Below are 27,204 nucleotides of genomic sequence, written 5' to 3' on the forward strand. Positions count from 1 at the left end.
TCACCCACCTTGCAGCGAGGGAGTCTTCAGAGGTGGCCTTAAGGGGCATTCAGTGCAGGCTTCCTTTGATGTTTCTTAGGAGCCAGATTTGGCCTCAAGGAACTCAAAGGAAAAAACAGAAAAGGGACAGTAAGGAAGAAAAGAACCATACGTGTGTGGAAGCATACAAAATTATTGCTTCATTTCTCCACGTCATTGAGAAAGGTGCATAAATGTTCATGTTACAGGGCCATACCCCAGGCAGACCAGCCACACAGAGAAGTTTGCTCAAATAGCACATACAGTTCCTAAGAAAATGTTACCGGACAAATGTCGTGGATTCTTTTGCCCAACCTGCTCAAATGACTAATTCCTGAGATAAGGAGTTTCAAAGAGAGAAAAAAAATTATTGCTAGGCACGTGGTAGGAGAGCAGATGGCCTAGTGGCCCAAAATCTGTCTTTCTAAGTTTAGGGGGTGCTAAGGTTTGGATGAAGTCCACAAGGGGGGATGAGGTCCTACAAATACCAAGTTGTAAGCAGAAAAGGAGACAGAGTTATTTTAAAAGTGTCAGCACCTATGGGGAGTCCGGAGGCAGAAATGATCATTCACTGGAGGGCCAGGCCCCCCAGAGCGGGAGCAATCGCCTGGCTGGGTGCAGGAATGCTGCCTCCTCAGGGGCAGTATCTAGCTGACAAAGCCTGCGCCTGAGGGAGGAGGAGCCTCAGGTGCACCACCTGCTGGCCAGAAGCAGTAGTGCAGGCTGCTGCTGCAATCAGGGAAGGGGAAGCCTAAGAGGAGGAGGTGCCACCTGCTGGTAAGAAGGGGTAAGTGCAAGCAAGCTAACTACTTGCCTAGTTTTTTTTCCCTAATATTCTGTTTTCTTTTTCCCTTCTTTTTGGCTTGTTTTTTAAAATATATTTTTCATATACTTTTTATTAGTAGTATTTTTATCTATATATTATATGTTCATATTTTAATTGTTTTTATTTTTTACTTCTTATTTCAAATATAATTTTTACCATTCTATTTTATTATTTTTTTTTTTATTAAATTTTCATTACTTTGGTGGGCACCAGTCTGAGTTCACTTCCAATATATCTTTGGGTGTCTCCTATTGACTTTGGAAACAGCTACTATTGAGATGTGTTTTCTTGCTGTTGTTGTTTCAGATTTTTATTATATTCTTATTTTATTTTATTTTTACTTTTTCTTTTTTTGGTTGCCTGGGTTGGGAATCAAGCCCGAGTCTCCCGCATGGTGGGTGGCTGTTCTACCACTGAAGTATCCATGTACCCTGGCCTACCTTTTGATAGACACTCAAGTGGAATTGTATCCCCTGTGTGAGATCTAGGCCTCAATTCCTTGGTTTGGCAAGGAATAATCGACAAATGAAGTGCAAAAGGAAACCTTCAGTATAAAACCAAATAAACAAAAAATTTAGATGCGTTAAGGAAACCAACTTTCAAATAGCCTTATTAAGATAATTAAATGCCCTAAACACAATAGAAAATCAAAAAGCATGTGAAGATCCAAGCAGAAATGACCCAGACAAATAACCAAATAAAAACTATAGAAGGGACATAGAATATGGAACAATTACTCAAGGCTATTTATAAAGAAATAAAGGATATTAGGAAGACACTAGAAGAGCATAAAGAAGAATTCAAAAGATTAAATAGAAAAATGGCAAATCTCACAGAAATGAAAGATTCGGTAGAGCAAGTGTTCTAGTTTGCAAGCTGCCAGAATACACTATGCCAAGGGAAGGAAGCCAGTCATAAAAGGCAACATTTTGTATGATTCCATTTATATGAAATTTGCAGATAGGTAAACCATAAAAACAGAAAGTAGGTTAATGATTCCTAGAGAGTAGCAGGAAGGATGGGGGCTGACTACTTAATGGATACAGGGCTTTTTTAGGGTGACAAAAACATTCTCAAGCTGAATAGTGGTGTGGTTATATAACTCTGTGACAATACTAAAAAATGCTGAATTGTACATTTAAAAGGATGAATTTCGTAGCATATGAATTATATCCCAAGAAAGCTGTTTGTTTGCTTGTTTGTTAATGCATGGCACACCTACATATGCCAGGCACTATTCTAGGTTCTGGGGACATAGCAGTGAACCAAAAAACTCTCTTGAGGAGTTTACATTCCAGTGGGAGGCCCATATAAATTATGTCCCCAGATACACAGAGGTTTTACTGTAGAACTAGTCTTGGTAAACTGCAAAATTATGGAGAAAGAGAGAGGTACAGAAGCTGCAAGTCTTCTGGCACAGAGAGGAAAAAAGTAATTCATAGAAATTGCATACAGAGAACTGGATGCCAAACTCTAGCAACATTCATAAATGAGTTATTGAACAGGTAATTCATGAGCACTTCAGAATGGAAGCAGTGCCCTTTTCAATAGTGAGGCCTTACAAGGGGACAGGGCACACCAGCAGAACTACATGGTTTTCCTCTTCCTTTTACTTTCTGTTTTCCAAGTTTTCTATGATAACAGGATATATATGTAATAACAAAAGAGACTATCATCTTCTTTTTAGATGGTTATTGTTCCAACATTGTTGGATTAACAGAATGCTAGAGGCATCCTAGGCTGACAGGCTCCATTCTTTATCTATGGAATGGAGAAATGAAGCCCTGGAAAATGTTGCAATTAGAGAAAGGAAAGGGAAGGAAATCTAACCATAGAGAGAACCATACTCCAAATAAATTCGGAGGGGGAGTAATTAAGTTGCTGGTGAACATTTTTCCTTCCTTCTATCTTTCCTCTCTCCCTTCCCCCATTCCTTTCTTCCTTCATGATGAAGACTTTATCATGGTCTGATAAACAGAGGTTAGGATGAAGGAATGATTTAATGAGGGATCTACAGCAAGGTCCTGCTAAGGTTATGAGCTGTGGCTGTGGTAAAAATGAAGACACCACCAGTTTTTCATTCTGTGGAACTTGAATATTTTATGTTCATGTACTTTGTTTTTGATAATACCTGATTCTTTAATTGTTCCAAATTTATTTCTTCCCTGCTTCAAAACTGATATTGTATTTCCCCCTCCTTCCCCTTCATTTTCCTTTTATTTTGATTATTTACATTAATTATTTTGTTTGCCTTTGGAACATTCAAGTAAATATTCCTCCAGGTTGGTAATACACAGTTGTCATAATAATATTTGTTATATAGCAATTACCATTCCTTTTCTTTGATTCCTCCAAGTTTGTTACACGTTAAGCCCTAGTAAAAGGCCTTTTTTGTTTTTAAGGTTTAGATGATTTTTAGAATTAGAATTTAGAGTATTAGGATTTATCATTACCTTTTCTTCTCATTTCCCAAATATTCTCCAATATTTTTGCCTGTTTATTTTTTTAGAGGAATTTTATTAAGTATATAAAGCCTCTTCTTGTGTATAGGTGAATATTATGTGATATTACCAGTCTACTTTTGGAGATGAAGAAGGAAAACTTCATCTTTCCGGGGAGCTTCATGAAACAGGAAGCCAGGAGAGAAAGCTAGCAGATGACGCCATGTTTGCCATGTGCCTCCACACTTGAGAGAGAAACCCTGAGCTTCACTGGCCTTCTTGAATCAAGGTATCTTTCCTTGAATGCCTTAGATTGGACATTTCTATAGACTTGTTTTAATTGGAACATTTTCTCAGCCTTAGAACTATAAACTAGCAACTTTTTAAATTTCCCTTTTGAAAAGCCATTCCATTTCTGGTATATTGCATTCTGGCAGCTAGCAAACTAGAACACATATTCTATGCTCTGACTTTCTCCACTGAAAGCTGATAAGGCAAAATAAGTTCTAGCAAATTTATGCCAATCAACACAGAGGATTACCGAGGAATTTATTGGCAACAAAAATAATGGTTTATAATCATAGTGTAAAATGCCTTCTTACTAGGAGATCAAGCAGAATTAAAGGTAACGCAATCCAGCATTAATTTAAATGTAAACACAGAAAGGGCGTTTGTGTGGAATGGGAGCAAGCAGATTTCTGAATTAATGCAAATTAATTAATGCAAATGTTCTAAGAAATGATGAATATGCAACTAAGTAATGATATTGTGAATTATGATTATATATGTTGATGCTTTATTTGGTTTATTTTTTTAATTAATAAATAAATTTAAAAAAACAACAACTAGGCTGTTCAAAAATTAGCAAAGTTCTCAGAAGCAACTGCAACTCTATACACTGCAGATAAAATATCCAGGTAGAGAGTGTACAAGTAAGCATGATCTCATTCCTAGGCACGAGACTCTGTTTTTAAATATAAAAATATAAATTTTGTATTAAATATAGATATAAAAATGCAAATATAAAACTGTACAGGGAGAGATAATTGAAGATAAGAATAAATGGGAGGAAAGTATTGAGGTGAAACCTTTTTTGACTTGGAATATAAATATTAAAATTAGCAATATGTTAGGTTAATGAAGAAGCAAAGAAATAAAGTCAGCAGAATGCTTTAGATACTTAAGAAAATTTCTCTGAAAAAATAAACAGGCAAAAATTTTGGAGAATATTTGGGAAATGAGAAGAAAAGGTAATGATAAATCCTAATGCTCTAAATTCTAATTCTAAAAATCATCTAAACCTTAAAAACAAAAAAGGCCTTTTACTAGGGCTTAATCTGTAACAAATTTGGAGGAATCAAAGAAAAGGAATGGAAATTGCTATATAACAAATGTTATTAAGACACCTGTATATTACCAACCTGGAGGAATATTTACTTGAATGTTCCAAAGGCAAACAAAATAATTAATGTAAATAAATCAAAATAAAAGGAAAATGAAGGGGAAGGAGGGGGAAATACAATATCAGTTTTGAATCAGGGAGGAAATAAATTTGGAACAATTAAAGAATTTGGTATTATCAAAAATGTACATGAACATAAAAATATTCAAGGTCCACAGAATGAAAAACTGTATTCTCCAGAAAGCATTTATTTAACACTTGTTATGAATGGACTCAGCATTAAATGTTAGAAATACAAAGATGAGTGAAGCAAGTTTCACCGGCACATCTACCAGCCCGGCAGACTGAGTTAGCACATGGACCAACCCCCAGAAAGCATTACCCTATGCAGGGTAAAATACTTGCATTCCTAGTTTAATCCTAACCTTCTCAGTGCTGATTTTTTGCCTCTGAATATTTTCCTTCAAAAAGGTACATTTAAATGATCTATTTTGGTACACTGTTAATATATACTTTGCCCCCAATTTCAATGTTTTCTCATACTTCCAATTAGTAAGATATAACCCACCATACTCCACAGTCTCTCAGCCAAAGAGTATAACACACACTACCCAGAGGTAAGTGGGTGCTATGGCACATCTCATTTCACCTGCTGTGGTCTCTTTCTCTATTTTTATAGAAAATACATCTATTTTCTGTGGTGTCAATGGATGTCCATCTACTTGTAAAAAAGTTCTTACTCATAAAGGAAAACAAAAGATGAACAAATAATATTTCTGGGCATATCAAAACCAAAGAAAGAGCATAACAGTGGATATTAAAATGCAAGTTTTAGTGAAGTTCAATGTGCAGTCAGGAAAATGGTCAAGGTAAAAATAAAGTAAATATCAGCAGGTGTGATAGGCAGAATTCTAAGATGGCCCAGTGACCTTCACTCCTAGTGTTACTCCCATGATTATGTTAGTTACAAGTCAAAAGAGATTTTGTACGTGTAATTAAGATTACTAATCAGCTGGACATAAAATAAGGAGATTATTGTAATAGGCCTAACCTAATTACATTAGCTCTTTTAAAGTGGAGAGTTGTGTGGTAGCAGAAGGGGAAGTCAGAGAGAAGATACTTGATGTGAGAGAAATATTCCACTGCTAGTTTTAATGATGGAGGAGGCTATGTGGTAAAAACCTGATTTGGCCAGCGGAGCTGAGAGCAAATCCCAGCCAACTGCCAGCAAGAAATGGGGACTTCAGTCCTACAACTGCGAAGAACTAGATTCTGTCAATAACCTGAATGAGTCTTGCTGTGGATCCTTCCTCAGCTCTATCAGGAGAGAATATGTTTAGTTGACAGCTTGGTTTTCACCTAGGAAGACCTGAAGCCGAGAAAACATTGGAGCCCACTCAGACATCTGACCTACATACCTGAGCTAATAAAGGAGTGTTGTTTTAAGCCACTGAGTTTGTATAATTTGTTACAGAGCAATAGCAAACTAAGCAAACAAGTAGGTGGATATCCACTGACACCATGAAATATCATCAAGAGTCTCACAAACATCACTGCTGCCTAGGAGTACTGATGAATCATAGGTACAGGGGCTAGAAGAAACCAGAGACATATCATGATTGGGAGATTGAAAATAAATGGAGGAAGGATGGCCACTGTTGTCTCCTCAAGGGGACTTTGCTTTAACAACCCAGTATAGTACTGACTTATAACTTCCATTACTAAGCTAAATAGCATTTATGTACATGTAAGCGGAAAACATTCTTATTAATACATAGATGAGTGAAAAAAGAACGGAAATCTCTGGGTTCCATAAACATAAGAAAAAGCAAGACCGAAAAGCAGAAAGCAGGAGTTGACATTGTAAGAGCCCACAGGAGTATGGATCTTAGCTATAAGCCCTAGGAGCAAGGGCCAGGCTTCCAGTGGCCACTTTGGAACAGGATATACGGCCTTAGGCCGGAGGAACAGAAGAATAGGGACTGAGCCTGATGGATGCAGGCCAGACCTGAGAAGAACTCCCAGAAGAACTCGGCCTTTAGGCTGGAGAAGAATCAGGGACATTTGCCTTCTACACAGATCCTTGGGTAGAAAAAAAAGCCACCCAAGAGAAATTAGAACCCCAGATCTGTGACTCATGCAGAGATAGAACCCAAATTTACTGTACCTGCACAATGTGGGACACCAGCTTGAAAAAGTAATGAAAAAATTTGTCCAAGTCTGCTAAATCCTACGCAGAAGAAATGTAAAATCTATCAAAAGGGATACTTTTCCAACACAGAGCACATAAAACTCCCACAGAAAAATCCCACTGAAGATGAGTCACAATAGAAAAATTGTAATACACACTAGGGAACAAACCAATATAAAGGAGAGTTGGCAGATGTAACAAACAGGAGCAAGAACTAGAAGTAAAAGGATATCTAGGAAACACTACATAATGAGTATGCTTGAAGAGGTGAAAGAAGTTGAAGTGGTGAAAGGAGACAAAAGTTAAAATGCAGTAACAGGACAATAAGATTTATCTTTAGGGGCACAGCTTAAGAGAGCCCAATCAAAAGTATTGTAATCAGAAATAAAGACATTGAATTTTAAAATTCTGTGAACTGAAATAGAAGCTATATTTGAGGAAATGATCCAAAATACAACTCAAAGAAATAAAGAGTTGGAAAATAAAAATGGGAGAATATAAGTCATGAAGAAACAAATGGTTCAACATACATCTCCTGATGGGTCCAATAGGAAAGAATAAACAGAATTGGGAAAAGGCAAGATATGAAGAGATAATCACTAGAAATTTTCCAGAGTTGAAGAAAAGACAAAAATTCTCAGATTCTCCTATAAGGGCCTGCCAAAGGCTCCAGACAGCATCTCTATTTGCCACTGACACTTGCAGCACCACTGAATCTGCTAAATCATATGGTCCAAGTGGCAGAGCATCTTGTACAGCAGCATGGACCTATCACAGAGCCTCCTCTTGTTCAGGTCCCCACTCAAAACTAGCAGCTTTTCTGATCACTTGATAAATGGACCGGAGTAGCACACCCAAATGAGGAAAATGTTGTCATCAAAATCCAAAGAGACCAACTAGGCATTGTACCTCTTTTTCTGTCGTAGGAGGGGCCAGATGCAGCAACTTATCCTTCACCTTAGAAGGGGTATCTCACAGCACTGAACACCTAGAAATTTCACTGAGGTGGAAGGTCCCTGTATTTTTGTTGGATTTCTCTCCCATCCCCTGACACACAAATGCCTTACCAATAAATCTAGAGTAGTTGTTATGTCTTGCTCACTAGATCCAATCAACATGGTATCATCAATATAATGGGTCACTGTGATGTCTTGTGGGAGGGAGAAGTGATCAAGGTCCCTGCAGACAAGATGATGACATAGGGCTGGAAAGTTTATACACCCCTAAGGTAGGACAGTGAAAGTATATTGCTGACCTTGCCAGCTGAAAGCAAACTGTTTCTGGTGGTCCTTACTAACAACTATTGAGAAAAAAAGCATATGCCAGATTAATAACTGCATACCAGGTACCAGGGGATGTATTGATTTGCTCAAGCAATGATATCACATCTGGAACAGCAGCTGCAATTGGAGTTACCACCTGGTTGAGTTTACGATAATCCACTGTCATCCCCAACTGTTTTCTGCACAGATCAAATAGGAGAGTTGAATAGGGATGTGGTGGGAATCACCACCCCTGCATCCTTCAAGTCCTTAAGAGTGGCAGTACTCTCTGAAATCCCTCCAGGAACCCAGTATTGCTTCTGATTTACTATTTTGCTAGGTAGGGGCAGTTCTGGTGGCTTCTACTTGGCCTTTCCCACCATAATAGCCCTCACTCCACCAATGAGAGAGCCAATATGGGGATTCTGCCAGTTGTTCAGTATGTCTATTCCAATTATGTATTCTGGAACTGGGGAAATAACTACAGAATGGGTCCCTTTTTTGGGGAGGGGGAAGGGCAGTTGCAGCATTATGGTGGCTAAAAATGGCTAATGTAAAGGGGTAAAGACTAATAAGCCATAAGCATAAACATTTAAGTGTCTGGAGAGATATCCTTTCCTATACTACAATATTATGTTGATTATTTGATACCTAGAATTTGGATGTTTAGAAGTATGAAGACAAGAAAGTTGAAGGTACTGAATTCTGCACTCCCCTTAGTCAACTAAATGTAATCAGCCATAAATGAATTTCACGTGCTGATGATTTACGTCTACAGCAACAGAACAACAGGGCACCATCACCTGGCCAAGTTGACGCCTGAACCTCACTACCACACTGGCTGTCCGGAAGAATCATAAGAAACCCACCTCTGGAGCTATTAATGTTATTTGTAGGTTCAGAGAGGCTGTGCTATATGTCAATAACCTGATATCTCCCTGGAACTTTGGCTACCTGTGTGACATCTAAGACTCAGAGTTGGAGTTCTGCAGCTCTAAAAGTTAGCTTTGCTGCATACAACAACTTAAAGAAACCAAAAAAGAGACTGAACAAAGCTGATCTGATCATGATTAAGGTAAATCAGAATACAGAGGTAAGGATGACATTGTCTGTATTTTAGAATGTCACCTACTGTATGAGGCCAAATGAAGACAGGTTTATTTTGTCCAAAGTCTAAATTTTCTGTAGCACACAATCTAACTCCTCCTGTCTGGATAGCTCATTTAAACAATCCAAACACATAAAGCCTAGAATGGGAACGAGGGCTTGTGATTCTGCATAGCTTAACGTAATACCTGGATATATCCTAGAGTATGTTGGGCAGATAATTACAAAGTATTGGCAAAGTCCCTTGAGAAGCTGGAGAAAAAATATGGAAACATTAAACATTACCTGCAGGGAAACCCCTGATACTGTCTCAAACATTAGGGACTCCCAAGTCAATAATAGGCCAAGCGCTTGATTTTTTTTTTTTAATTTTTATTAATAAAACCAATCAACATACGTACACAGACATTCTTAATGTATGAACATTCCATACTTGGTGTGCAATCAGTGGCTCACAATATCATCACATAGTGGAATATTCATCACCATAATCATTTCTCAGAACATTTACATCACTCCAGAAAAAGAAATTGTTCTAGTTTGCTAGCTGCTGGAATGCAATATAACAGAAACAGAATAGCTTTTAAAAAGGGGGAATTTAATAAATTGCTACTTTGCAGTTCTAAGGCCGAGAAAATGTTCCAATTAAAACGAGTCTATAGAAATGTCTGATCTAAGGTATCCAGGGTAAGATACCTTGGTTCAAGAAGGCCGATGAAATTCAAGGTTTCTCTCAAGTGGAAGGGCACATGGCAAACACAGTCAGAGTCTCTCTCTTTCATCTGGAAAGGCACATGGTGAACACGGTCAGGATTCCTTTCTCATTTGGAAGGGCACATAGTGAACATGGTGTCATCTGCTAGCTTCTTCTCCTGGCTTTCTATTTCATGAAGCTCCCCAGGAGATATTTTCCTTCTTTATCTCCAAAGGTCACTGGCTGGTGGACTCTGCTACTCATGGCTATGCCATTCTGCTCTACTCTCTGAATCTCTTATTCTCCAAAATGTTTCCTCTTTTATAGGACTTCAGAAACTACTCAAGACCCACTCAAATGGGTGGAGACATGCCTCTACCTAATTCAGCTTAACAACCACTCTTGATTAAGTCACATCTCCAGGAAGATGATCTAATTACAGTTTCAAACTTACAATACTGAATAGGGATTAGAAGAAATGGCTGCCTTTACAAACTGGGATTAGGATTAAAACATGGCTTTTCTAGGGTACATAAATCATTTCAAACCAGCACAGAAATAAAAAGAAAAAATTCATACATACTATACCCCTTACCCCTCCCTCTCACTGACCACTAGTATTTCCCTCTACCCAATATATTTTAACATTTGTTTCCCCTATTATCTATTTATTTTTAATACATATATTTTACTCATCTGTCCATACCGTAGATAAAAGGGGCATCAGAACAAGGTTTTCACAATCACACAGTCACTTTGCAAAAGCTATATCATTATACAATCATCTTAAAGAAACATGGCCACTGGAACACAGCTCTACAGTTTCAGACACTTCACTCTAGCATCTCTAATACACCTTAAACAAAAAATTGGATATCTATATAATGCGGAAGAATAACCTCCAGGATAACCTCTCAACTCTATTTGAAATCTCTCAGCCACTGATGCTTTATTTTGTCTCATTTCTCTCTTCCCCCTTTCATCGAGAAGTTTTTTCTCAATCCCTTGATCCTGAGTCCCAGCTCATTCTAGGATTTCTGGCCCACGTTGCCAGGGAGGTTTACACCCCTGGGAGTCATGTCCCACATAGAGAGGGGCAGGGCAGAGTTTGCTTGCTGTGTTGGCTGAGAGATAGGCCACATCTGAGCAACAAAAGAGGTTCTCTGGGGGTGAATCTTTGACCTAATTTTAAGTAGGCTTAGCCTATCCTTTGCAGGAATGTTTCATATGAACAAACCCCAAGATTGAGGATCTTTTGATTCTGTTATTTTCACTGCTTGGGAGACTATCACAAGCCCCAATCTTGAGGCTTGCTCTTATGATGCTTATTTCTGTAGTGGAGAAGCACAGCCTACCTATGCTTATGCCTAAAAGTTACTTCCAGAGGGCCTCTTTTGTTGCTCAGATGTGGCCTCTCTCTCTCTCTCTCTCCCTCCCTAAGCCCAACTCTGCAAGTGAAATCCTTATACTCTTCCTTATGTGGGACATGACATCAAGGGATGAAAGTCTCCTTGGCAATGTGGGATATGACTCCCAGGGATGAGCTTGGCCCTGGCACCACAGGATCAACAAAAAGGGGAAATAATTGTAGCAAATAAGGTATCAGTGGCTAAGAGAATAGAGTTGAGAGGCTACTCTTATGCAATCTTCAGCTAGACTTGCTACTACTTATCACAGGTTGCTAAACCACAAAAAAAAAAAAAAAAAGTGTTATTTTCCTGCCAACCCTAAAGAACAGTTAGGGCTCTGAGATTCTACAAAGGTACTATGCACTATGATCTCTTTCCAGAAACCTACAAGCTCCAGATGGATTCCTAAGTCAGAGAAGTCCTGAAACTCAGAAGGCCCAGCCTCTCCAGAACATCAACTACTTCCATTCCCTGTCTCATATTATCAACAGCCCTTTCCAACATGAAAAAGTTAGAATTAGCATAGTCCAAATATCCCTAAAGATTGGGAGAAAGATCAAAGGAGAAGGAGGAATTATAACAGCGAAGATAGGACTTAACAAATGAGTCTGATTGCTGAATCATTATATTGATATTTCTTAATTTAGTCTCCAGTGTCTTGGAGCAGCTAGAAGGAAAAACCTAAAGTTGTGGAATTGTAATCATACCAAACTCTGAAATCTGTTCTATAACTACTTTCTTTAAGTATACTTTGAAATTTATTCTTTTTGTATATATTTCATATTTCACTATAAGGAAAAAAGAAAGAAAGAAAGAAATGGGGGGAAGGGAGCGAGGGAGGGAGGGAAAAGAAACCCACCTCTAAAACTCAGGGCATCTTGATTCTAGTTTAATGGTTTTTTGTTGTTGTTTGCATAACCTTGCTACTTGCTGTCCTCCATTCTCATGATTAGGCCAGTCAGGCTGAGAAATAGGATTCTGTACATCATCTGCTATATTCTACAGTGTAACCTGAGTTTACCTTTACTAAGGTAATAAAAGCAAAATCATACCATAGCTATCCTTTTGTGTCTGGCTTATTTCACTCAGCATTATGTTCTCAAGGTTCATCCATGCTGTCGTGCTTCAGGACATCATTTCATTTTACTGGTGCATAATATTCCATCGTATGCATATACCACATTTTGTTTATCCACATTTTGTTTATAGGTACTAGGGATAAAAGGAAGTATCTTTAGAACAGATTTTCTTACTCTGCTCTATCTTTCATGCTGTTGATTAGGACATGTCTTACTAAACTGCACAAAGACAAGAAACTATCTTGTCTGATGAGGTAAAACTACTTGTTCAAATTCACATTCCACATCAGTGGCAAAGATGGTGCTCATCAAGATTAAAATGTTACCTGCTGAAATAGAAAATTCTGAGCTGTCATCTGCTCTAGCTTGCAAGCTGCTGGAATGTGATATACCAGAAATAGAATGGCTTTTAAAAAGCGGAATTTATTAAGTTGCAAGTTTACATGTTCTAAGGCAGTGAAAATGTCCAAATTAAAGCAAGGCTATAGAAATATCCAATCTAAGGCATCCTGGGCAAGATACCTTGGTTCAAGAAGGCCAATGACATCTAGGGTTTCCCTCTCAACTGGAAAGGCTTATGGCCAACAAGGCAACTTCTACTAGCTTTCTCTCCAGGCTTCTTGGTTCATGAAGCTTCCCAAGGGGTGTTTTCCTTCTTCATATCCAAAGGTCTCTGGTTACATGGGCTCTCTTGGCTCTCTCCAAAATGGCTCCCTCTTAAAGGGCTCCAGTAAGCAAGCCCCACCTTGAATGGGTGGAGACACACCTCCATGGAAACCATCTAATCAAAAGTTACCACCCACAATTTTGGGTGGGTCACATCTCCATGGCTAACCAAAAAGCTCCCACCCAGCAATACTGAAGAAGTATTAAAGAACATGGCTTTTTGGGGTACATCACAGATTCAAATCAGCACATCATCCCACCGATGACTATCATACTGACAACATTTAAGATTCAAAGTAAAAAAAATCTCAAGACATTGCAGATTAGTAGGTTCTTAATTTGTGAAAGCAGACTAAGAGTGGTTTACTGGTTCCTATCCACTTCATCTATAATTTGTTTCTTAGGCTTTGCATAAATAGGAAGTATTTCACTTGAATGTTGTGAAAAGAAATAACTTTTTTTATATTTGGTCTTTCACCCATTCTAGACAGTTTTTGGTAATATGTGAGGCAGAGTGCTAATTTTATTATTCGTCACTTCTCTAATTATTCTCTATGGCTTCCCTTATTTACTAAGGAAGCCAAAATATTCTTGGTAGTTCTTGGTGGGGTGATAAGCAACATGGAAAGCTGTTTTCTTCCATACAAAAGGGAAGTAACAGCAGTGGAGCCAGAAACAAGCAGCAGGTAGAAAAGTTTAATCTCATCCTAGGCACACACACACACACAAAACTGAATTAAAACAAAGTATAAACAAGCACAATTCTTTATTTAAAGTACATTTCTCTAGTTTAAAGAAATGTCTTTTTTTTTTTTTTTTTTTTTTGCATAGGCAGGCATCAGGAACTGAACCTGGGTCTCCAGCATGGCAGGCAAGAATTCTGCCTGCTGAGCCACCATGGCCTGCCAAGAAATGTTTTTTTAAAGCACAATTAAAGTGCCCTTTATTCACCTCTTGCAAAATAATCTGATTTTACAAGTAGCAAAAGTAAAAGCCTATATCTCTTTACACATTTACTTTTTTCTTAGAAAAACAGTCCAATGCTGCTATAAACTGTATTCAAGGCTAACTCTCTTTTAGTGAGATAACTATAAACATGAATAAAAGAGGCAAGGAATTTTAAGTTATAAAGTTTCTTTACACAGTTAGCTGACAAAAGAAGTCTGATGTAAGGTAACTGTCTTTCACTTAACTTTTTCATTTAAGATGATATAAATTTGCAAAATATAATTAAAAGATCCAGTTCCAAGGACTCAGCAACCTCTTATAACATTAAAAAGTATTTTTCGTTTGTGGACTTATTTAAAATATTAGCAATTCTACTACCTGACTGAAAAACAAATCAAGTATAAAGTATACCCCAAGATGATACTGGTCCCCTGCTTGGAACCCAGCTGACACTACAACCACATTTGAAAGCTCTGACAGGCTTTGTTCCTTTCATTAAGAGTCCTCATATTCAGAAAATGGGCATGCTTTAGTTTAAATAACCATTAATAGTTAGTTTTAGTTCTGAAATCTGAGGACACAATCCATGAAATAAAAGTTACAGTAGGATTTTCTTTTACAGTGATCCAGTATATTAATTCCTCCATATTAAACATACCTTTTCAGGCAGGTAAAAACTAGATTTGCTAAAATCCAGAACAAAACTACACAGTATATTTAAAACTCATTTTTGAAAAGCAGGTCACAATATTATATCTAAGCTGCAAAGAAGACCCCAGTGATCACTAGGAAATCTGCCACAGTCCAGTTTTTCCAACCCAAGTAGGTCCAAACTTCGAGGAATAATGTGGCCCCCTTCTGCTGCTGCTCTGAAAAATATTCGATCAAAGCGAAGTTTACAAGTAGCAGGTATCCCAAGATTAGAGTTCATTTGTGTATCCCATGTATACTGGCAATGCTCAGGCTTGCCCAAAAGCTCCCAGACATCCAAAATATTGTTGGGTAAACCACCACATTTGGTAACCTGAGAAAAAAAAAAGAGAATACTCTATAAAACTTAGTAGTGTCCCCTGTCCTTTGAGAAAGATGTCTTTGCTATGACCACTTCACAGCGCAACATTTCAAATCAGAATATAAAAAAATCATTTATAAACATACAAATACAAAATAACTGGATACATTATAAATATTATTTTAATGCATGATGAGATAATATAAAAATATAAATACAAATGTAGCCAAACAGGTTTAAAATTTGTCCCTTCTCTTTTCCCATAAATACGTTGTGACTTTGGGTACCAGATAAAATGTAGAAGGTGAGCATCTACGGCCTGGAGTTAGTAATAGTTTTTTTTTTTTAATGACAAATAAAAAGGAAGACAAAATTACTACTTTACTTTAGTCTATATTTACATGATCTAAAAATTTCAATTCCAGGCGGGCCACGGTGGCTCAGCAGGCAAGAACACTTGCCTGCCGTGCCCCAGGACCCGGGTTCGATTCCTGGTGCCTGCCCATGTAAAAAAAAAAAAAAAAAATTTCAATTCCCTTCACAATCTTATTTGAAATGTACTAACAATGTTAATTCTTCCCTCGCCCATTCACATACCAGTATATTTTGAAAGTAGAAAAGTCAGCCAACCAGTACCATAACGCACAGAGACTAGATTTCTGTATAATCTGTGTACAAGGACATGAAGTCCTTGGGAAAAGCAGGGCACTTTATTTTACTTGGTATACTGCCTTCACTTCAGCAGAAAGTCCTGATTCCAGAAGTGGCAGAGTGAAAATGAACAGAATCTCCATTTCAAACATTTTCAATTTGAAGTGAGCTCAATTCAGAAGAGGGAAAAAAGTAAGGCAGGCTTTTTCATTTAATATGTTCTAAACCTATGTTCTAAGGACCTTCTGGAAAATTACAACATGCAGTGGCCCCCTTCTTTAAAGCAGGTAGTAAAGGCTGATAAAAGCCAAGAAAAAGGGCATCTCAGAAAGAAGAGAGTCAGGGACAACTATGATGGTCAAACTTTTGTTTTTACTTTGCTACTAGGGATACTGCAAATAAACCTGACCTCTTTTGAACTCTTCTAATCATTATTTTCTGTTGCTAATCCAACATACATTGTTTTGTATTGTCCATTTCATATGTGGTATTTTTTTTCCCTTATTAATGTAAAAGCTTTTCCTGCCTGTGCTTCTCAAGTGCTAGACATATAGAACAGACTAAATAAATATTAGGTGAATTGTATTTGAAAGGTCACATATACATTTTGAGCAAATGAAGGTCCTAGCTTTAACAGCTTTGGTCAAAGGAGCCAAAATTAGTTTCACAGCAATAATCTACCTACAAACATTGAAATGACTTTGTCACTCACTTCTTGATCCCGTAAATTGGTATCTCCTGCAAATATAACTGTAGCTGATTCAGGAGCCTCTTGCATTTTCTTTAAAACTACTTTTAACTGATTGATTCGTTCCTTAGCATGCCCTCTGGTGCTCTCCAAATGGGAAGTCATAAGGCAAAGTTCATTTCCCAACACACTTACCTGCAAAAGGATAAATTATTATAGTCATTAAAATTAGACACTGACAGGCGGGCCACGGTGGCTCAGCAAGCAGTTCTTGCCTGCCATGCTGGAGACCCGGGTTCGATTCCCGATGTCTGCCCACGGGGAACAAAAAAAAAACAAAAAAAGGCAGAAAAATTATACACTGACCACTATGCTGAACTTTGATAACATAATCAGTAGACTGTTCAACTGGTATACGCTTATTAAAGTAAAACTATATAATCAGGACTGTGTTCATCCCTCTGGGTCAAAAATTTAAGAGACTAAACCTGCCCCCAACGAAGACTACTGAGCAAGCACCTACTCATACTTCAAGACCTACCTCAAATGTCACCTCTGAGAGTGCCCTTCCCCAATGTCTCCAGGCAGTCAGTGGCTCCCTCCTCTATACTCCTACAATTCACTGTACACAGTGCTTTTAAATCCCCTTAGAATGAATAACAGCACAATTTCTTCTTCCCTACAAAGCTGTGAATCATTTGAAAACAAAGATAGTTCTTATTTATTGCTATATTATCAAGGGTCAGACTTGATACTCAACAGGTACTCAAAAAATGTTACTTAAATGAAAATCACTTACTATCTGCCATTCCGGTACTAAGTATGTAGGATCTGTCACTTATACTAATTTACAGAATCAAGTCCAAATTCTTTAATAACGAGCATTCACACTCTTCTATAATCTGAATCCAACCTACTTTCCCAACCTCATGGCACACTACCTCTCTTCATGCCCTCTATACCCTACTGAATAGAATGCTCACTCAGGCACATACATAACCCACCTCAAATACATACCCCTGCCTCTTTCACCTGCAAAAGTTTGCTCTTGGTGGTTCCTTCACTTGGACTGGAACCTTTCCAATCACTAATATCTACATATTAACTCTTTGTAGGTCCCAACTCAAATACCACTTCCTTCATGAAACTTTGACCAAACCATTCTGGCTGAAAGTCATCTCCACACCTATAAACTTCCACAGCACATCACCATTCTACTCCTGTGATGTTTATGCTCTTCCTCTGTTTTAGTTACTATATATAAAATTTTCCCTTACTAATCGGTAAATGCTATGAGAGTAAGATCTATTTGACTATGTTGTTGGCCCCACAGAATAAAACACAGTACCATAAACAGAACAAATAGTAAAAAAATTATTAGGAAGCAAACATGAAATATTTGCAAACTCTTTTTTTTTTTAATAATGCAATCCTTTTTTTTATTTTTATTTTTATTTTTTACATGGGCAGGTACCGGGAATCGAACCCGGGTCCTCTGGCATGGCAGCCAAGCATTCTTGCCTGTTGAGCCACCGTGGCCAGCCCTATTTGCAAACTCTTAAACATTCTTGGAAAAACAGCAAATTGAGTAAGGAGTCTATTTTTACAAGTTTATCTAATTTAAAATTTAAATAAAAATTTAATTTACAAAACTCTTTATAAGTGAGGAACAAATTTTTTCTAAAAGCAATGGTTTAAAAAACTACATGAAACTATAAAGTCAATTCTTTTTTTAAAAAGAACCGGAAGGGCCAGACTCATCCCTGGGTATCATCTCCCATGCCGCCAGGGAGGCTAGAAGTAAAAATCTAAAATTGTGGAACTGTAACCCATACCAAACTCTGAAATCTGTTCTACAACTAATTGTTGTGATATGCTTTGAAATTATTGTTTTGTATGTAAGTTATTTTTCACAAACAAGAAAAAAAAAGTCAATTGTGATGATAAGAAAATATATATTCCTTGTAGCCTCCAGTGTTCTGGAGCAGCTAGAAGAAAAAAATCTGAGATAATGGAATCGTAGCCCATGACAAACGCTGTGATCTGTTCTGTAACTACTTGTTGAAGAGTGCTTTGAAAATTATTGTTTTCTTTCTTTGCTTTGTATATATATATATAATTTAAAAAGTTAAAAAAAAATTAGAGGAGTTTGCTTCCATTAATGGCAGAAAAGTAAAATTATAATAAATTTTATTTAGACTAAAAATAAAACATTTAAAGTTAAAATGAAAAAATATTAATAAAAACCAGTCAATTTTTAAAAATTACTTACATGCACACACAAAAGGTTTCTCATCATTTTGGTACCTGGAAAACGAATAATTTCTTGGCTTTTTAATTTTACTCTTGATTTTTTCAACATTATAGCTGTGAAATATCCTTCTTCATGACCTTCAAATAATTGTGGAAAAGAGATTTTAGGAAAATATCTTCAATGGAATTTTCTGTTTATCAGAAGGTCCCCACTGAAGATTTTACAACAACAGGTACAGGTATTTAACTGGACCTAAATCTTTAAACTACTACTTCAAAACAGTTCAAGACAGCCAAGTCCATGTATATTTACTTGCTTCCACCCAAAATTCAACTGAAAGTATGGAAGAACAGGTATTATAATGGCATCAGACATCATCAATACTGAATAATGTGGAAAGTAGAAGACACTGACATAATGGCTTCCAACTTCTAAGGGAAAAAGACTTTCTACTGAGAAATCTATGCCCAGCCAAACTATCAACCAAGTATGAGAGCAGAATGAAGGCATTTTCAAATATGCTAAGATTCAAAACTTTATGAATAAGGCACTATTTCCTAGTCTTTCAATAAAATGAAGTAACCAAAAAGGAGGAAAATACAGGATTCAAAAAACAAGAAATCTAAAACAGAAGAGATGCCAAAAAATTCCTGAGAAAACAAGTCCCATGAAAAAAGAGGAGAGACTGAGAAAGAACCCTCTCCTTAGCAATTTTGGATTGAACAGTAAGTAAAAATTAAATTCACAAAATACATAAGAGGGAAAGTCAAAGTAAACATTCTATATGAAAACCAGGACAGGTAGTCAAAGTGATACTTTGAATGCACTTATAAAAGCAAACTAAATGGAAAATCAAAAAAAATTCAAGACAAAAAGAATAAATAAATAAAATTAATAAAGTCTTTATGAAAAGGCATGATCACAACCCAATTATGACACCTAAAATTTCTAATAATCTAATTCACCAAAAAGCTAGCCAGTACCTCCAATTTTGGTAATTTCTATTTTCCTGAAAAATCATCCACTTCAACTACTTTTTCACATTTATTAGCAATAAGATGTATATTCTCCTGTAGTTTTTTCAGTATCCTTTATGTCTGGTTTATTTTTCTCAAACCTATTACTTATTTGTGTTTTTTCTTCTCTATGCTCTAATAGGGTAACTTTGATGTACCACTGAAATGTTTTTCAAAGAAAAAAATAACAGGAAAACTGTTACCTGTAATAATCTCATAACTTCTTGCTCTCTTCTTTAGGTAGCTATAGTATGGAGGAATAACCTCCTGTAGAAATATCACATCTGGGCTGTACCTAATTAAAAATACCAACTTATGATAAACACCAGGTCTACCATTTCATTTTCAGCTATATAGATGAAGGAAATTCCACAACATAAAAGAAACAGAAAACTATTAACATTCAATATTTATAGTGATTTTTGATAACTGCAAAATGAGTAAGACCTGCATATTTAATTCATAGTACTGTAAAGATGAAATTTAAAAAATCAAATACATGTGACAACACTTTAAAGTTAAAAGAACTGGAATGCTAATAATAGAAATCACTAAACTGAGAGCCTACAACAGTCCTACACTCTAACAGATGTTTTCAATGTTATCTCTCTCAAGCCTCTTGAAAAAGTTATTACCCACTGCCCAGGTTTGAAGCTATTATGTACCCAGAAACGATACGTCTTTAAATTCTCATTCAATATTGCTGGGTGGAATCTTTCTGATTATTTCCATGGAGATGTGACCCACCCAACTGTGGGTAGTAACTTTTGATTAGATGGTTTCCATGGAGATGCATCTCCACCCATTCCAGGTGGAGTTGCTTACTGGAGCCCTTGAAGAGGGAATGATTTTGGAAAAATCTTTAGAGCAACCAGAACTGACAGGGCCACAGAACAGACAGAGCCCTGGGCAAGCTGCTGAAGAAGCCTGGAGAGAAAGCTAGAAGATATTGCCATGTGCCCTTTCAGTTGACAGAGAAACCCTGAACATCATCAGCCTTCTTGAACCAAGGTATCTTTTCCTGGATGCCTTATATTTTTATAGCCTTGCTTTAATTTGGACATTTTCACAGCTTTAGAACTATAAACTTGCAACTTAATAAATTCCCCTTTTTAAAAAGCCATTCCATTTCTGATGTATTACATTCTCACAGCTTACTAACTAAAACACCCGCAATGAAGAAAACTCAACTCCAGAAAGCTTACATGGTTTGCTCAAAGACCTAGTATGTTGCAGAAACAGATTATTTTCAGTAATTTTTTTATAATAGTTTTATATACCAAGTTTAAATAAAATAGTACTAGAAGGTTTCTAACAAAAATTTGTATTCTCTCTCCACCTCCAGAAATTCTCTTCCTAGAGGCATCTGCTTTCAATTTGCCTAGATGTTTCTTCTCAGAGCTTGACTATGAGTCTTTGTCTATTCCAAAACCCATAATTTTGAACTGTTACATGGTTTACAGATATGTTAGGCACAATTATCATGCTACTATTAAACTGACATAATACTTACAAAGTTATATACGAACACACTCCTCGAGCCCTCTCTTGTAGGTTGTTTAGATCCAATCCATCAATATTCCAGGTAATTAAAGAGAACATACTGTCATCTTCTTGGTGAGTATTTTCAGATGAGCTGATTTTACAAGAGGAATCAGTTGTATCTTCGTTGCTTAGGTCAACACTGGCAATATCAGAACAAAACACAACTTTGCAAATAATCTATGAATTGATTAATTTACAAAATTATTCTGTAAGTTTTTGTAGTCTTCATTTTACAGATGAATACATTCTAAAAGAGCCCTAAAAGTATCTGCCTATACAAAAGTGAAAGTCATATGACTGAGGAAAAATAGTGTCTTGCTGTGTTATTTAGATAACCGCTCACTCATATTTAGGCAGGTATGGCCAAATCAAAATGTATCATGAAAATGACTTTATAAACTATGACTCCCAGATTAGAATAATTAATGTAAGATACCGAAATTTAAATGGATTTATTTACAGTTATATCTTAAATAAGATCCCACTGTGGAGGTAAATAATGGTCACAAATTCTTTGCTCCTCCTCCCACTGAAAAGTGAAGTCTAATTCCCTAGACTTTAGAGACCTAGTAGACCAACAGAACATGGAGGAAATGCTGTTCTTGGACTTCAGAGGCTTGCTCATAGGAAGTTTGCAGCTTCTACTCAAGCCTTTTGGAACCTCTCTGGGAACCCTAAGCTGTCATGTAAAAAGCATGACTATGCCAAGATGGCCAAGTCGGAGAGGCCATCATGTGCTCCAGCCCACAATTCTATCTGACCCTACCTTCTGCCATCTCTGCGAAGGTCCCAGACATGAGTGGAGGGATAAAAAAAACTACTAAAAGGTTACTGTTGAGGATGTATCATGTGCTATACATAAATTTAAGAAATGTTTTTTGTAATTTTAATACATTTAATGCCATTATTTTCATTTATTTTGAAATAATTTCAAACTTTCAAAAATCTTCAAAAGAATTCCCTTTACCCCATTCACCAACATTCCCCAAATGTTAACATTTTACTTATTTAACATTTACTCATTTTATTTTTCATTTAACGTGAGAAAATGCATCTGTATGTATTTACTAAAATCAAGGACGTTTACATATATACCATAGTACAATTATCAAAAGTCAGGAAACTAACATTGACAGTATATTATTATACAGTTTAAAGACCTAGTCACATTTCACCAATGGGGCTACTAATGTCCTCATGCAGGATCACAAACTGCATTACATGGTACATCTATTTTAATCTCCTTTAATCCGGATTTTTCATTTGTCTTTGTCTCTCATGACCTTGACATTTTTGAAGAGTACATTTGTAGAATGTTCTTCAGTTGGTTTTGTCTGATGTTTTCTAATGATTAGATTCGGATTATACATTTTTTTGGAAGGAATGACGGAAGGAATAGTGCATCCTCCTCAGTGCATTATATACAGAGGCACCTAACATGAATTTGTCTCAACACTGGTGATGTTAACTTTAATCATCTGGTTATGGTGTTGTCCACCAGGCTTCTTCACTGCAAAGTTTTTCAAAAATCTTATTTCTCATCAAAATTTCTTCTACTTGTCTTAGTATCAACTGATAATTCATAACTGAAATAATAATTTTTTTTTTATAAGTTAGCAAGGGCCTGGAGGTAACTTGTCCTTATATGTCTAAAGCAAAGGACAACTTATCTACATATGACTGAACTACAAGATGACTTGCTTAAGCCAAGTAATCTGTGAAACAAGCTCTCTGAGACTCTCTGAGCTTTTAGGGTGTTCTGACATTCTTTAAACCTGGGTATTGATTTCCCTGAAACCAGGATTTTTATTGGGTTAAATACATTTTGTTAGCTAGCATTCCATCTTCTTAAAGGGGTAACTTTTCTTTCTGTTTTTGTTTAACCAATCATATTTATCTTTGTGTAGCCTCATTGTATTTACTATATAAACTGCCTCTTTCTCAGGGAGAAATGGAATGCTTTTTTGTTTCAGCATGGAATGTTCCCTAATTGCTAAAACTGTCACAGATTTGAAAGGGGAAAAGGGTAAGATGGGAGGCTTTCAAGCTGGTTCCTATGTCCTTCTGGAACTACCCCATCATTTTCTGGGCACTAACTTCCTAGCCCCACAGGATGTTCTAGGATTTAGTAGAGAAGCTCAGACTACCTATAGGCATGCCTAAGAATTACTTCTGGAGGACCTCTTTTGTTGCTCAGATGTGACCTCACTCTTTCTAAGCCCAACTCTGCAAGTGAAAGCATTGCCCTCCCCCTATGTGGAACATGACACCCAGGGGTGAAAGTGTCCCTGGAGACGGGGGAGATGACTCCCAGGGATGAATCCAGACCTGGTACCATGGGATCAACAATTCCATCCTGACCAAAAGAGGAAAAGAAGTGTAATTAATAAAGTATCAGTGGCAGAGAGAATTTAAAGAGTCAAGAGGCTACTCTGGAGGCTGCTCTTACGCAAGCTTCAGTTAGCACTTGCTACCTATCATAACCTGCCAACCCCCAACCAGGACCATTCCAGTCAATCCTAAAGAACATCTAGGGAAATTTATAAGATCCCACAAGGGTTCCACGCAGTAGAGTAACTTTTCAGAAACCTACAACCTCCAGATTGTAGGCTGTAGGGTCCCTGGGCCAGATAAGTCCTGAAACCTAGCCCAGCCTCTCCAGAACATCAGATAATTCCATCTTCCTACCCCATATTAGTGACAGACCCTTATAATATGAAAAATTTAGAACTCCCACAACCCAAACATCTCTAAAGATCAAAGGTAATGGTGGAGTTACACAGTGAAGATAGGATTTAACAAATGATATGAAGGCTGAATCATTAAATTTGTTTCTCTTTTAGTTTCCAATATCTTAGAGCAGATAGAAGTAAAAACCTAAAATTGTGGAATTGCAACCCACATCAAACTCTGAAATATGGTCTACAACTAATTGTGGTACTCTGCTCTGCTTTGAAATTTATAGCTTCTTTGTGTATATTCTATTGTTCACAAAAAAAGAAGGAAAAAAAGTCGACTGATGATAAAAAAACTATTTAAGGCCTCTAGCCTCCTATATTCTGGAGCTGTTAGAAGGAAAAATCTGAGAGGATCATATGGTAGCCCACGACAAACTCTGGGATCTGTCCTGTAACTACTTGTTGAAGAGTGCTTTGAAAACTATTGCTTTTTTATTTTTTTGCTTTGTATATGTTATACTATACAATAAAAAAGTTAAAAATGAAAAAAAAAAGTTCTAGGATGATCTTGTAGTTTACCTGACCTTATCTTGCAATCAGTCATTTTTAAGGAGCCCTGGTTCCTTTCAGGGGAGAACGGTATTTAAAAGCCAAACTCTAAATGCCAGATGAACTTAATGCCAATTTTGCAGCAAAAAATACGTATCTTTTGAATCATTTTACATGAAAATAATCTTCAAGAGCATCAAAAAATTCACATTTAAAGAGCAAAACTTTCCATTATGAATTCCATTCTCCCCACAAGTTCTCTCTCTCGCTCAATAATCAATCAATATTATATTTTTTTCTCAAAGTTTTACTAATGAAGGAAAAAAGCCAGGTGAATCCAGTACCTGGTCAAACATACTAGTTCAATCCCTTTATTGAAAGCATTATGATAAGAAGGAATATTGACTCTCTTTTTCTGTCAAGTTTTTTCTTTCACAAATTGTTTTTGTTTTTTTTTTAAATATTATCAAAGACAAGATTGTGGTAATTTGTAGGTGTTATGTACCCCACAAAAGGCCACATTCTTTTAATCTTCTCTTGTGGGTACAGACCTATTGTGGGTGGGATCTTTCGGTTAGTTTGTTTCAATTGGGAGTGACCCACACAATTCAAGGCAGGTCTTAATCCTTTTTTGGAGACAGTAACTCAGCAAAACAGGGGAATTTATAAGTAAACAGAAACATCACAGGCTTAAAGAAGGGCAATCAGGAATTTCTCTCACTCCTACACCTCAATTTACTCCGCTTCTTTTTCTCTATTCAGACTAGTGGTTTCATATTCCCCATGCACTGACAGGATGGGTATGGACGGCCACAGCTCCCAAATTAACATATCACAGTTTCAGATCCACAGGAAGATTCAGACTTGACTCTTTTGGTCCTGATCTTAAAATCCCAAGAGAGGGCGGGCCGCGGTGGCTCAGCGGGCAAAGTGCTTGCCTGCTATGCCGGAGGACCTCGGTTCGATTCCCGGCCCCAGCCCATGTAACAAAAAACGGAGAAACAGAATACAAGAAAATGTTTAAAAGATGTTTCCCTTTCTTCCTTCCTTCTATCCTTCCTTCCTTCTCTCTGTCTTTAAAAAAAAAAAAAAAAAAAATCCCAAGAGAGAAGATTCTGAATGACTAGCTTGAGCTAGATCCATACCTAGCTAAGTCCAATTAGTTTTGTCTATTACAAATGAGAGCCAGAGATCTATCACTGTGAGTAGAACAGACAAATCCCCAAGAAATGGCAAAGGAACCTAATGAAATGCTCTTACCACATTAGAAAGCCAATGCAGCTGAAAAGGTCAAAGGGAAATGAGTTTCCACCATCAACAGTTGACAATACAAGCTGCGATGTAGCTGGGAAAATTTTACACGTTTAATACATATTCACTGAGAGCTTACTTTGTGGCAAATATTGTGTTAGACCTTGGGAAATCAACAATATATAAAACATAAATTGACTTTACAAAGTGTGCTGTATACAGTAAAAGATAAAAAATATTAAAACTCAATTACAATACGGGGGGAACCTACTAAGACAAAAGTGATGCGGATGGTATAGGAGTACCTAAAAGAAACCTTACCCAGACGTGGGAGGATCAGTAAAGCTTCCTGGAGATAATGTCTAAGATGGGGCCTTTAAGATAAATATTATTAGCAACGAGGGAGAGGGAAAAAAGTTCCAGGCAGAGATAATAATTGAGCGTTTCAAAGGCTGAAAAGCCCGCTGGAGAAAGTGTTAAATTCGGTACGCCTGGAACTTTCATCAGGGTAAGAAAAGAGAGGGTAGCGGGAGTCACCCGAAAAGATAGGCGGTGCTCAAACACCCTGGAGGAACTTATAAAGTATCTCGACTCCATTTTAAGAGCAGTAATGCAGGAACTGAGGAAGGGACACTAAAATAACAGGAGAGGGTGCGCATTTAAAGAAGAAGGAAAAAACACTTCGGCTGGCCAGCGGGGAGTAAATAAATGAATATATGTAAGCAATATAAGGAGGGAGGGCACTTCCAAGTAACTTTCCTTCAATTCAGGATCTTGTTCATTTGTTTCAAACCTCTTGTTTACACATTTCCTATAATACCAGTCAAAAATTACACTCTAGACTTTTCCTCCTCGGATTCCAAATGACATACAAAGTAATCGTGTGGAGTTCGAGTGAGAAGCATCATCCATTTGCGTCTGATTATTGAGCCTTGCCCGAGCGGGCCCAAGGCAGGTCCCAAGACACCCAAAGGCACCAGCTTTTGAGCCGCCTCCGCCCGGACCGGCTCCGCGCGCCCCTCACACTTACCAGGTCTCGGGCTCAGGGGGCGTCTGCGGACGGCTTGCCACGGCGCTCTCATCCACGCTTGGCTCAAAGAAGGAGTTCAGCGCTCTCTGAAAAGCAAAGCCACAGGGGTGGGGTTTGTGCGCTCCACCAACAAAGGTAAAAAGCGGGACACGAGAAAAAGATAAACCGTACTTCCATCTCCCAGTCGTTCTCCGCCAGGTAGCACTGGGCCACGGCAGTGTCGCACCTCGCCACCGAGGCAAACTCCACACAGAAGAGTCGTCGTCTCTTCACCCTGGGCTCTTCCTCATCTCGCGCCGCTTCGGGCCCAAAGTCCAGCTGGCTGCCCTGCTCCATCGCTCAGCCTCCCTCACCGCCCACTCAGGCGGGCCAGGAGGCTGACTCCGAACCCTGCGGCCTCAGCAGCCCGAACCGGAAACGCGCTCTGCACGCAGAGGGCAAGCGTTGCGCTTGCGCGGTGGGCGAGGCATGGGGCCGGGCGGAGGCT

General features: G+C 37.7%; 1 protein-coding gene across 5 annotated transcripts; it reads right to left on the reverse strand.

Moving 5' to 3' along the window:
• TDP2 (tyrosyl-DNA phosphodiesterase 2) lies at positions 1 to 27,188 on the reverse strand. 5 transcript variants are annotated; one of them, XR_013168762.1, is made up of 8 exons: positions 26,889 to 27,187; positions 26,718 to 26,803; positions 21,178 to 21,348; positions 19,868 to 19,959; positions 18,667 to 18,785; positions 16,419 to 16,589; positions 12,403 to 15,067; positions 1 to 102 (listed from the first exon to the last, which is right to left on the reverse strand). XR_013168762.1 is itself a non-coding variant. In XM_077143765.1 (7 exons), the coding sequence occupies exons 1-7, from the start codon at positions 27,051 to 27,053 to the stop codon at positions 14,786 to 14,788; spliced, it is 1,038 nt and encodes a 345-aa protein (XP_076999880.1). In that variant the 5' UTR covers positions 27,054 to 27,188; the 3' UTR covers positions 9,609 to 14,785. The 5 variants fall into 5 exon arrangements, 3 of the variants coding, with proteins under 3 accessions (XP_076999882.1, XP_076999880.1, XP_076999879.1); XR_013168761.1 differs by lacking the exon at positions 1 to 102 and adding an exon at positions 9,612 to 10,029; XM_077143765.1 differs by lacking the exon at positions 1 to 102 and having other exon boundaries at positions 9,609 to 15,067; positions 21,178 to 21,300; positions 26,889 to 27,188.
• Positions 27,189 to 27,204: the final 16 nt, after the last annotated feature.

This window comes from Tamandua tetradactyla, chromosome 25 (assembly GCF_023851605.1).
Source record: "Tamandua tetradactyla isolate mTamTet1 chromosome 25, mTamTet1.pri, whole genome shotgun sequence".
Classification (NCBI taxonomy): Eukaryota; Metazoa; Chordata; class Mammalia; order Pilosa; family Myrmecophagidae; genus Tamandua; species Tamandua tetradactyla.

Bases quoted from the DNA above. Each gene is read 5' to 3' on its own strand.
- TDP2 (XM_077143764.1), bottom strand. From the start codon at position 27,053: ATGGAGCAGGGCAGCCAGCTGGACTTTGGGCCCGAAGCGGCGCGAGAT. The intron at 26,804-26,888 runs GTACGGTTTATC...TTTGCTTTTCAG, and splicing joins AGAACGACTGGGAGATGGAA to AGAGCGCTGAACTCCTTCTT. The intron at 19,960-21,177 runs GTAAGTATTATG...ATTTTTAATTAG, and splicing joins GTGTGTTCGTATATAACTTT to GTACAGCCCAGATGTGATAT.